Source organism: Lepidochelys kempii, chromosome 3 (assembly GCF_965140285.1).
Source record: "Lepidochelys kempii isolate rLepKem1 chromosome 3, rLepKem1.hap1, whole genome shotgun sequence".
NCBI classification, from domain to species: Eukaryota; Metazoa; Chordata; order Testudines; family Cheloniidae; genus Lepidochelys; species Lepidochelys kempii.
Genome location: NC_136382.1, coordinates 22,935,863 through 22,949,007, shown reverse-complemented (window position 1 = coordinate 22,949,007; position 13,145 = coordinate 22,935,863). Strand labels below are relative to the sequence as shown.

At 41.2% G+C, this 13,145-nt stretch overlaps 1 protein-coding gene across 1 annotated transcript in view; it reads right to left on the bottom strand.

Annotated features, from left to right (window-relative positions):
* Positions 1–1,960: 1,960 nt before the first annotated feature.
* Positions 1,961–13,145, bottom strand: part of SDC1 (syndecan 1) — a 33,655-nt gene continuing 22,470 nt past the window's right edge. The window contains exons 2-5 of the mRNA XM_073335934.2: positions 7,613–7,697; positions 5,504–6,018; positions 5,090–5,213; positions 1,961–4,284 (exon numbers count right to left, since the gene is read on the bottom strand). Coding sequence (XP_073192035.2) covers positions 4,118–4,284; positions 5,090–5,213; positions 5,504–6,018; positions 7,613–7,697 — 891 coding nt within the window. The 3' untranslated portion in view covers positions 1,961–4,117. The remainder of the gene's footprint in view (positions 4,285–5,089; positions 5,214–5,503; positions 6,019–7,612; positions 7,698–13,145) is intronic.

Sequence of the window (13,145 nt, the reverse complement as noted above, 5' to 3'; positions counted from 1 at the left end):
TGGGTTACAGATTGTTGTAATAAGCCATAATCCAGTGTCTACTCAGTCCATGATTTTTAAGCTATGTACACACTACTGCTTACTGCAGTATAATGGATGTCACTCAGGGGTGACAATAAGCCACTCCAAGTTACACCACCCAAAGGGCCAGTGTGGACATAGCTGTTGCTGGCTGGAGATGCTCTCCCATTGACATTGAGCGGTTACACAAGAGATCTTCGAGCAGGACAGTGGTGCTGCTCTAAGGTCTGTAGTGTAGATGTAGCCTGAGTTAGTTTGCCAGACCTGAAGCAGCTCTGTGCAAGCTTGAAAGCTACTCTCACCAACAGAAATTGGTCTAAGATGACATATCTCACCTACTTTGTCAGTCTAATCTAGAGACAGTTCAATGGCCCAAACTCTTCTTCTAAATGGTCTTGGCTGATTAACGCACACATTCTACACAGGCAAGGAATCTAAAGCCTGGTTGCATGGAAATCCTTCCCTGACAGCCCTCCTGTGGAGGGCCATACATATGCACAGCTGATTCCCATTAGACTGAGGAGCCCAGGGGGGTAACAGCCCCCCTTGAATCTGACAAAGGCAATAACCTACTCCAGGTTAGTTTTGATATGGGTACAAGTAGCAATGACCAGTGGAGTTTTTTTCTGGGGGGGAGGGGGGGGGCAGAAGAAGAGAAAAAAATGAGCAATCCCATATCACTTGCCAAATTGCACACAAAAGCAGATTCTTACTTTCTACCTAAGTATCTGATCCATGCACACCCACAAATGGCATTCAGTCCTTTCCATTTATGGAAAAATCTGCATCTGGTCATAGGCTCTGGTATCCTCACTATGTCTCTATTGCTTGTTCAGTCTAAAGTTGACTTCACCCCCTCTCCTTTATGTACTCTCTGCCAATTCCCCACTAGTTGAGACTGACTGATCCCTATGTAGGAGGGGGAACAGTAGGTCTTCAATCCACAGGGCCTCTCCCTCCTGTCACTAACAGTTCGTTGTAGCATCAAAGTATTTTAGTCCTTTGGCAATGTAGTTCAAACCCTCTAGGAGATCTTGCCCCTGGTGTGGTGACACCTACATGATCCATTCCCTACCCAAAAAGCTAGTAAAGGAAGGTACTTTACAGCCAAGATAGAAGTTTCACTGTGTATCCCATTAGTATTTGGGACATCTGTGGTCAGTCCTCTCACCCTCCCAATGCTTGCAAGAGTCACTTTAGACTACACAATTAGAGAGGTGAGGTAGTAGGAGATTCCTGGTACACAAGATTTCCATTACTGTGTCCTTTTTATTGAAGGGATGCCTACTGAAGAATCTAAGATTAGCACAAGTAGAAGAGTACATGGAATCAGTTTTTCTGCTCCCCAACCAGACCTAGACCCCACATTTGTAGGGCTCAGTGTGGAGTCTCATGTAGAAACCTGTTCAACTACCTCTGTTCCTAAAGCCAAGTGTGTCTTACCACCATCTGCAAATCCAAGCCAGTTCCTGTGTGCTAGTAATCCCCACTGAGGCAATGGCCACCTATTTGAAGCCTCAAAATATCTGGTGCTATGTCTGCAGCCAAAAAAGCCAGAAACAGAGAAAAGCACAACTCTCAATCTGAGTATGGAGAAGGACTCAGACAGCAGGTTGGTTGTCTGAGCAGCTGTTGGCCTTTGACAGAGATTCAGGAGGCTCTGTTCCCAACTTCTGCTCAGTACTCAAACTGCTTTGCCTCTGAACTGTTTCTGGTTAAGAAAGTGCTTCTCCCTACTATTATGAAGTGAGAACATGCTAAACTTCCAGGGCCTACTCTTCAAATGCTCTTTCAGAGCTGAAGCTGCTTGCATTTGCTTTATGCTCTTGAGCAAGCTTCAAAGAAAGTAAATCCTGGAGTTCTGCATTATGGTTACATGTGACACTGAAAATGGGGAAGTAGGAAAGCTCCCGGGTAGGCTGACACAGTAGACCGCCAGTTATTTGCCAAAATGCCATTTATTGCATGTGTACAGATAACCAACTGAAGTATATTCCATTAAAATTAAATTTGTACCACTTAAATACAAAAAACTTTCTGTATGTCAATAACTCCAGCTATCCATTTAGATTACCAAAATATACAGAGTTATTCTTGGCCTGTAGAAAGGTTGGCAGTACAACTGAAGTTACCCCTTTTTTAAAAATAGTTTCCTGTGGTTTATGAGAAGAATTCTCATAGAAAAGCCTATTACCAGCATTTCTACATTCCTATACAAAGCAAAGAATTACAGTTATAATTAACACCATCTGGCTGTTGCATTAATTTATAAAAATTCAGTGTAAAAATAAAGGCAATAATGGACATCTCAGTTTTGTCTTTAAGAATGTTAACATACAGCTACATTCTACATCAAGGCAATCTCTTGTTCAGAGATGGAATGAAGCAAGTATTTTCTTGGTTTTGTTGAGAAATTGAGAAGGCACCAATTTACTCAATTAGCAATTCAGGAAGGACCTTCTACAATTCATTTAAGTTATTAAAAAACTGAATTGAATATGCAACACACATGCCTCGGTCAGCAAGAGTTCTTGGATCACTTCCTCTGGCTCGGCAATATAAATATTTACATCGTAAACACTCTCCTTCCCCTATACCTTCACTATGAGCAGAAAAAGTTATCAATTTGAAACAGGCTAACAAAAAACCCCTATCTGGCAAAGCAGAGGCAAGGTCTGTGTTGAAATTGAGATTTCCTTCAAACAAAGTTCCTATAAATTTGTTGTGTAAGATACACTGAAGTTAATGATATTGTACAAGCTACAACTGAATGCATCTACTCTTAGTATATTACATTAAAGACTATTGTATTTGAAAAACCCATTCACAAAACTGTACTTTCATCCAAACAAGAGACTTTTGGGAAGTGTTCCTGTTCTTAGGCCCATTCTAATCAGTAAACAACTCATGACTTGGCACCATAGGCTAGCTGGGTGATGCTGTGGCGATGACAATTATCCATTGCTAAAACCCACTCTACACTAAAACTGAAGACATTAATATTCAGACCCAATTATGTCAGAAGTTAGAGCTAGGCACTTATATAGTAGATATTAGTGTGAGCCTATAAACACCACAACCATTCTAAGGTGCAAGAAAGGATCAGTTTAGTTAATATGCTTCTCTGCTCCCTGGTCTGGCAGTACAAGAAGCCAGAGATGCTTGGTTTGCTCTGTCTTTTGTACCTGATGGGCCATGTACAGTACACAAGGTATGATGGCACTCATGGCAGACCTAGTTCAAAGTCACCACTACAAACTGACAATGCAGAGAGGTAGATAGCTAGGATATGGCACCAGTTGCCCATCAGAGTACCACACTGGTATAGAACACAGTAAGGTCTCTCTCATAATGACTTCATCATATTTGAGCCAGTAAGACTAGACTTGGCACTTACGTGCATCGTTTAGATATGGTTTGTTCCCAAAAGTCATATTTCTTGGTTTAACCTCAAAGGAGCAATTTATTTAAATTCTAGGTTAATTTTAATAGTACATTCATCCAACTGTTACAAAAATCCCAAACCCAGAGATCAAATACTTGTTTGCCTTGCCCCTTCACTCCTTTTTCCAGTTGACATCTTATGGCCACTATTAAGTGCTATGATCATGGCAACTAGAAAGAGTGCCAGAACCATGAGCTACCAGCTGTTGGTCTTTGTCAAATGCAGTAGAGACTTTCTAATACATGATACGCACAGTGGAGGCCATGAGAGTTTAACAAGGATCTTTAGCATGGATAATTTAAGCCTTGTTCGTGTTAATTCTTGCTGTTCTCCTAAAGGTCAATTATATACATACATTCCAGCTCTCCCTCATCTCCTTCCCTCCCAGGAGTCTTTAGATAAGCCAAAGCAAGTTTAGTGGCTTGCAGTCCCATGTTCCACTTTTTTTTTTTAAAAAAGTGGAATCTATATTTGTGCAACAAAGCTGGTTAGGTTCCAGGAATCCAGATGTAATTTATAGTTAGTTTCCAGTGGCAAGGGTTATATCTGATGATTGTACGGCTTGAGTTTAATGCACAAAAACCACAAGCAGGTTGTATGCAGGGACAGAAGAGTTCAAGAAAGAGGGGGAAGTGTTCTGAAGACTTGTGTTTATGCATAGAATTCTTCTTGTTTCTGTGGTTTTTGGTATCCTCCATTTGATTGTTTTGGTTCATCCAATGAATAGCTGCCTTCATCTTTTTTCTTCATTCTGTACAGCATAAATCCCACTAGGAATACCGCAAACAGCAGGCCTACTAGTCCTCCAGCAATGACACCTGTGGGGAGGCAAAAGTCACATTAGACACTATGCAGGAGTGAGACATTCTGACTGAAGTTGATTCCAGAGTTGGTTAGTAGGAGCAGAGACCAGTACTATAAAGGCATTTCATAATCAAGTGATGTAATAGGATCCAGAGAGTTTTCAAAAAAGTCAAATGGGTATTGGGTACTTCACTTTTTAAGCTTTCAATGGGAACTGAGCACCTAGCTGTCCTCTGAAAGCCTCCCCTACAGAGGCTCCAATTCCTTCCCAAAAAATGAAAGTTTGAAGATCCATGTTCCTTCCCCCATTACTTGAAGCCCACTGTACCTAAGTCATGACTCCTGCCAACAGGCTGTGCTCTAGTACTGCAAGAGATTTTACTCCATCCTTGCTTGGGAGTAGAAGCTTTTCCCTCAGTGTACCACCATGCACTTGAACAGGTACCTCAGAATAACCTGGATCGAAACTCTGCAGCAGCTTCATTTACATTACCAAGGATAGTCTTTACATGCTAGATCAGGTTTGATTTTACACTGTTCCCACATTCAATTTGCAACATGCCCATTTTTATTAGCAATACATTAATCTAGATATTGACTAGAAGAAGCTTGAGGATCTGGCATCTACATATTGTGCAGCACTGCCTTGATTTAGTGTTTTCAGGTTTCCAAACCTATCTTGAGCTCTGATAACTAGAGATTTTTAAAATAGAAAGCCTAGGTCCTGCAGTATTGGGTGGATCCTATAGCAGATTAGACAGCCACAGATTAGGAGGACTACACTGGACCTTCTATAGCATTCAGTGTATTCTGAAATACCTCCTAGAACTTCTTTTCTGTCCATTAACCCCTGGGAAGTTCCAGCAGCTTCAGCATCTCTTGAAGAGTCAGCCAGTTCAGATTCTGATGGTATTGTTCGTTCTTCACTAAAGATAAAGTCTCCCTGTGGGAAAGATATAGTGCAAGTCAGTCACATTTCAGCTCACTGATGAAGTTACTGAAAGTTTTACACTGACCTTGTTTTCTTATATTAGTAGTTTTTAATATTTCCCTTCAACTGATGGCAAAAGAATTTTCCCTACACCCAGCTGTTAACAGCTTATGATGCATCATAATAGAAACTAGTTCCACTCCACATATGAAGCTAAGTTACTACATTCCAGCACTGTTGTATAGCTTTAGCACTGGATATGGGAAAGATCTACATTTGAGATTGAAACTGTTAATTCTTACCTGATCCCCGGAGCCTTCTTCAGGAGATGGAGTTTCCCTATCATCTATAGGGTATATACCCCTGGTTAGAATTGTTGTAGTTGGAGAGTGAGCATCTTCCTCACTAATAGTGGTGAAGCTGGGATCAAGTGTTTCTTTAGAGACACCAGAGGAACTAGAACTATGGATACTAGGTTCCATTACATGGACTGTGCTTGACACTTGTGTAGTGGTTACTCTGACAGTAAGACTGTGAGTAGTTGGACTTCTTGTTGTTATGACTGCCTCATTTGTTGTAGGTTTCTCTACAGTTGAGCCCAGTTCGTGAGTTTCATCCTTAAGTGAAAAGACAGCCTCATCTGGCACCACATCACTAGTGGGGGATGATGATACCATTTCCTTTTCAGATGGATTTTCCGTGCCATCAACTGCAGGTTGGTGAACAGTTGCTCCAGTAGACATTGTTGATCTTGATGAAGAATTTGCATGTTCTAAGGGGATATTCCAGGCAGCCACAGAATGGTTGGTCAAGGGACCTACACAAGAATATTAAGCATTACTTGATGTACAGATGATTCAATAACAGACAAGTACAAGCAGTTCAGTATGTTGTGTGGTGTGCTAGCGTTATTAAAAAGGCAACTTACTGTAGGGCCCGGATTAGACCCAAAAGCAATTAGATTGCTTCAGTGCCCTGTCACCCTCAAAATCCATCCAAGATTGGATGCACTGGTTACTCAAGTACTGCCAAGTCAGTATGCCATTAGTCATTAGAAGTTGTTGCAAGGAGGGAAAGCAGTCCATCAAGGCCAAACATTCCTTTTTGTAACACACTGACCTGTAAGTCTGCTAGTGTTAACTACTTTTGATCGACTAGTAATTTAGAATTGCCCTGTGGGGCAGGGAGTCATGCAAGTCTGACAAAACTTAACTCATTTTACCCATCACTAAACTGATCTCAATACTCTTAGCCAGAAGACTCTTCAGCATGGCTTTCCACCTCTCCCCTACTCTCAACCCTACCAGTGAGGATATCCCATCCAAAAAATGGGTAGCTGGGAACAGGAAGAAGGGTATAGTCAGGAATGCTAAGTTTGACAGTGGCCAGACACCAGAAGTTAATAGTGGAGATTAATCTTACTGTAGGAAAGGGATTAGCATTTCACACCAGAAGGTGGTCTCCAGTCATTTTATCCTAATGGACCAGTTTGAGGAAGTTATTTCTTTTGGGGGAGCTGAAGTCTGGACCAGATTAAATAGGTATTAGTGGTGTATAGAAACTTGCACCCAGTTAGGGTCCCTAGCAGTTTTCTATGATCTGTATCATTGTACAGTAAGTTTAACCATTGTTTAATACCCAGATCATAAGTCTTCTGGAACATGAATTGTCTTATTTGGACAAGTCTAGCATAACAGAGAGCCGCATTGGGAATCTAGGAGCTGCCACAATAGAAATAGTGACCCAGCATTGGGGGTGCCTACCAGAGTCCAATTTCATTGAAGGCCTCCTTTGACACGATGGGGTATATGGTCATGCCCATGGGAAGTCACTACTAGAGGAAGTTGATAGTCTAGGGAGGTCTGCCAGGAGTCCAGAGCTTCAGCAGCCTAAGTAAAATTTCTCATCCAGCTCCTTCCCTCCCTCATAATTGAGGCAGATAGATGGGATAACTTCTTTAACACCTATGCTTTGTTTCCTTCACTTGCTCCATGAATGCATGAGCCACTACAGTGGTTTCACATGAGTGGCCTGCAAGAGCCAGACATCACCATTAATATTACAAGTCAGACATGGGTAGGACATCTTTGTAGACATCTCTGGGATCCCCTGTTTATTCCCCACAAGGAGCAGATAATTGAGAATTGAAGTGGGCTTCCAGAAAGCATCTGCTTGTGCTTAAGAGGTAAAACAGCCTAAAGTGACTCTCAGGAGCACGGTGCTCCTGCAAAGCTGCTCCTGAAGAGAAAGTCATTGAGTTACCTTGCTCTAGGGAAACAGCAGCCAGGACATACCTTTGCCAAGCTGTACACCGAAAGTCATGACCTTGAAGAATTTATGACAACTGAGCATTTTAAAAAAAGCCACCAAAAAACCAAAAACACAAAGACAACCCACCCAAATCTACTCACCAGAACCAGAGCCAGAGAAAGTATCATCATCATCATCACCAGATGAGTCCAGGTCTTCAGGAGGAAGGTTTACATTTGTAGTTTGCTTTAAAGAGAAAAAGGACCACATTTGTGAACAGAGTAGCACAAGAGTGATTTTTATTTTATTTTATTACTACTCTATAGAAAAAGTGCACCACCAAAAAACAAGTCAGCATTTGTTGCTATTCAGTTCATAAGAATGGCCATACTTTCTGGGCTGATTACATATCAAGTCACACTGAAAACAGTCTCTTTAGTTCTGGGTTTTATTCAATTGCAGGTGCATACATGAAGGAGCCCATCATACTAGAGGCAAGTAAAGTGCCATATGCATCCGGAATGAAGATTCTATTCTTCTTGGACAATCGCAACCAGATTTATCAGTCCACTACTCTTGATCTAGGTGGATTGCTGTACAATAGTTATCCTGCAAATGCAGCAGAATGCTTGTTTCAAACCCAAGAGAAATGGACTAATTGGAGGAACATCAATGACTTTTTTTTGAGCTGCCTTCCAGAAGAGAGGGAAAATATTTGCTAGGCAAGGCAGACTCGTTTACATGAATGCTGTTAATTGAGAATGTAAATTTATGCTTTCCATGCAAGATCTCATCTACTTATTCTTCGATGAGATTCCCCCTTATATCACCCACCACGCTTTCCAAGATGGACAAGAGTTTTGAAAAAAATCAATTTTCTGTAAGTTTGTTTTTTAAATAAACCTGTTGAAAATGAAATCTAAATTTAATACAACATGTTAAGGCTTAAGCTTATTATAAATCGTAAATGTGAAACACGTTTTGATGAGCACTTATGTACCAAACATACTTAACGTTTTATTTTATTAAACAAAACAACGTATATGCTGTTTAACTAAATTCTAGTTACCATCCTAATGCAACTTGACAAATCCTGAGCAAAAAGTTGATTTAGTGAATAAGCAATATTCACCATTTTCCAACATATTAAGTGTACACAAATATGAAAACATTAAGCTATAATTTAATATATAATTCTAATTGGTCCTCTTAGCTAGCAAGATGTGCCAAATCTTGTGTAAAGGCTCTAGCAGCTGTAAGTCAACATGCTTTAACGCACCTCTTTAGAAAAAGTACTGAAGTACAATGGAAGAGTTGATTAAAATCAATTTTTTTTTTTTTTAATTGAGGCTTCCCACTTGGGGATACTATTGAATTTATTGGAGGAGAGTTTTGGCCCAGACAGGTGTTCAGAGGGCACCTTCCTACTGAAGGCTCAGCATGCAGGTAGAGATCTGCATTTGTGCATACAGGCAGTTGCGGCAAAGGTGACTAGTGGACTTTGATCCTTTTTAAAAAAAAACTTTAACACCATGAAATTAACATGAAAGCTTCTTAAAGCACAGCCAAGAGTTTACCTGAGCGCAGAACTAAACGAGGAACAGTTTATTACAAGAGCAGGAGAGTTATGTATGAGGGTATTCTAGTTATGACATTCTTACCCCCAAGTATGACCAGTGTTTCAGTAGGTCTGGTTAGACAATGGCCATCCTGGGAACACAAGACAAATAGTACAAATAGAAAAGCCAGGTTTTGGTACTGACATGCTACTCAAGGAATTGCCAGCCTTTTCAGACACAGCAAAGTCTAACTAGACATTTAATCTGCATGTTGATTCAGAGACTGTCTGTAGACATTGACTAGTTCAGTTTTTGATCAAGAAAAGGGATTACACTGTTCAGACAGTGCACACACCTCATGGTCAAGATTTCTCCATGACCTTTTAATTGCAGTTCGATTCTACCCAAACAGGAAGCCTTTAATCCCACTGACTAATCAGAGTAGCACAATGTAGGTGGAGTTACACTGCTGTGCCTGAAGGCTGAAAGTAAGTTACTAACTTAACAGCATGGCCATCTGCGTACTGAATGAAGTACAGGATACTGCTTTCTGGTAGCCACAGAAGTAGTACTAGATCGTGAATGTTACTATTTGAGTACTTCCCCATCAGTCACTGCGGGCTATTCAGCTACAGCTGCAGCCCACAAAGGCAGGCTGGGCACAAGTGTGTTACAGTCCCCTTCCCCACCACAAGAGTTCTAGCCAAGGTGTTACTGTCAGAACTCACATGGCACCACTGTGCTCCAAACACCTAATACAGTCTTTGATGAACCATATGACTGAAGCTTATGAACATAACACTGATCCATTTGTGTGTGTGTGATATACTGCTGAAATGATCTTTTGCTATTCATCTTGAATGCATACATGTTTTTGGTAGTGGGATTGCCACAGCTAACATGCCATCAATACAGTATGCAACTACATCATTGTAAAAACTATCTTCTTTGAGAGAGGTCATGATTCACTGTCACTGAAGAGACTATCAGTAGCAAATAGCTTGTAACTATCTTTCCAGGTGGTTATATTCTTGTTTTGAACACACATGGCACCAGCTTGCATTAGTTTGTGAGCAAAGCATGCCAATCTTACACAAGCCCAAACACCCTAGTGCCTTTATGGGTTAGAGTACCTTAAAATAGAGTCTCTTGTCGTCTGGATAAATAGATGGAGTATTTAGTACTGTTCTGTTTCACACCATTATGCTAAAGACACTTGCAAGTTGCAGCTACAGAGTCTTTCATACCTGCCAGAATACAGACTTCTGACTATTAAAATGAATTGTGAGAAGTAGTGGCTGGAGTTCCGTAGACCGTTGGTGATCTCACCCCACCCACACCTCAGTGAAAGTGAGGATTTTACAGGAGGCTTGTGGGGGTGGGGTAGCTCAGTTAATGATTTTTACTGGTTGTAGCAGCCTATGGTGGAGTCAAGATTTTGTAGAAGTCCTTTAGTTAGATGAAAGATTATTTGTATCCCATTCTTATAACTCCCTAGTGGAGATCAGTATTATATTGTAGTCTGTTAAAGTTAAACTCTTCAGAGTCAACCGTACTGGAACACTAAAGATCCATCACTGACTATTGGCAGGGAAGGATTACATTTTTAATCGTTAAGTTCCAATATGTGTCAATTCTGCCATCCAAGCACCAAGGAAAAATGTTTTGAGAGTCAAAATTTGCAGACTGGCAAAAAAGAAAAGTGCTGTCTGAGTGAGACCTTAGTGATCTTTTGACATGAAGTTGAAATGTATTTTACAGTTAAACATTGAATCTCAACTTCTGTCATTCAATTTGATACTCCCCCCATAATTTCCTACAACTGTGAAAGTTTACATTAATAAGGTATTAATGCTTATTTTTAATATCTGCCAACTACAAAAAGATAAATATCATTATGCCAAGCCTAATTACCTGGAGTAATGCTGCTATGTTGACATGTTTGTTTCTCCCAACTTATAATTCTGCTGCATACTGGGGCTGCCCACCTTGCAGTCCCATTTTAGGCACATGTATCCTAAAAACCTAGCTAGTCTATTACTGACATGATCATCAATTCCCAGCTTATCAGACAGGCTGGAGAAAATGTTTGATGTTCAGTGTGAAAACTGGAAATGGCCAATAGCAATCACAAAGGAGTTATTGGGAATAGATTGAACAGTTAACTCACAAAAACAGTTGAACAAATCCACTCTTACTTTCATGCAATTCATCTACAAATGCTGGGGGCAGTAACTCTGTTGGAAGGACTGGCTTTGTACGACAGCCATTTGAAAAGCTTTTTAGCTTGACGTGGATACTAGTGGAAGATTATCTTCATCACACTCACTAAGAGAAATGTGTGAGTTTGTTAGAGACCAGTGTTAGAATTAATATCCTGAGTGGGACTAACTCTATCCTCTGCTGCTCAAAGCCACAGGCCTGCAGGATGCTCAGATGGATAGAGAGATTTCAGATTATTTTTCTGCCATCTAACACCGTCAGCCACCTTCAGGCTTGTTTGAACGTACACAAAGTTATGCATGGAGATGTTAACGAAAGGCGTCCTGTGGGACTAGGTTTGCAAAGGGGTTAAGGGAGACCTCTGTAAGGTCTGGTGCAGTCATTACTTATAATAGTGAAGGTATTTGTGTCCAAATCAGACAGTCTTGGCCACTGTGTGGTCTTGCTGCACCAGTTTATGGTTGCTTTAGCCAGACTGCTCCAAGGTAGCACAGGCCCGATGGTACGTGAGCTCCAATACTGAGTTTGGATGTCATAAGTGACTGACGTTAGCAAGGGAACGTAGTCATTTCCAAATGAGCAAACTCAGCTAACACTCAAACCTAGGCCAGCCAAAAGGCTAATGGGAGCTGCATTGGCAATCCAGTTGCTTTTCCTAAGAACCAAGGAAAAGAGCATTTCAGAGGCAACCCATGTGCAACTGTTGCACTTTGAACAAGGACCCTCTAGACAGTGTCTTCTCTATCAACTACTATAAAGTGAGCAAGAGAGACCAGATGCATTTGGAGGGGGACCATCCAAATAACGCAAGGGACACGTTAAAATTCCTGGGCTACATAAAAACATCCACCACTACTAGTACCAATGGTGTACAAGTTTCCTACATATAGGCAAGGCCAAGGCTTCCAGGGGTGGTTGCGGGAGGGAGAACGGGGCAGGAGTCATACAGCTCTCCCTGTGTCCCTTAATTACTTTGGCTACTGGGGAAAGCAGAGCTGCTCTTTAGCTCACCATGAAAATTAGAGGTTACAAACACTTGCACTGGAGAACAGATAAGTGTCTAGAGATAGCATATACATTCACTATGTTTCACAGCAGGTATGTGGCACAAATTGGATAGTGAAGGTAACTATTAGAACAAGCTATGAGGGAAGTGGTGACTCTCCATTGCTTGACAAACTTCAAATCAAGACTGGATGCCTTTCTTCAAGAGATGCTTTAACGATGAGATTCTATGGCTTGCGTTATGCAGGTCTGACTAGATGATCCTATGTCCCTGCTGGCCTTAAGTAAATAAAATCTATGAGCCTGCTCAGTTTCCAAAACTTAATGAGTACAAGACCATTTTAGAATTGAGAGCTCTTTGGAAAAATCAAAGCCTTTAAGTGCTGGTCTATGTTGGAGGGGAAGGGGGTGCTGCATGGCGAGCTAAGTCTGTGTAAGTTACTCAACTTCAGCTACAAAAAACATAGCTGAAGTTGACATATGAGGTCTTCACTGCAGTAGACCAACTGCTGACTCTCCCCTATTGGCTCCACCTACACTTCTCACTCCAGTGGAGTACCAGAGTCAATGGGAGAGTGCTTGGCAGTTGATTTATCGCATCTTCACTAGATACAATAAATTGACCCCTGCTGGATCGATCACTCCAGAGGTAAGTGTAGACATGCCCTAAGTCTTGGCTCCAGAGCTTGATTTAGCACTAGCTGGTTTTGAGTACTGAAGCCAGTAAAGTGCTTGAAGACAATCCCAGCATCTTCATTGTCAAGATGTGGATGTAAAAAGTCTGTATATGGGGCCAGGAATCTATAGGGCAGGGAAACAGGTTTATTGACTTGGGCCTCTGAAAGGGAGTCTGCCCCCTATGGAATCCCTAGTCTTTCTGCTTTAGGTCATATCAACTTTACCTGTT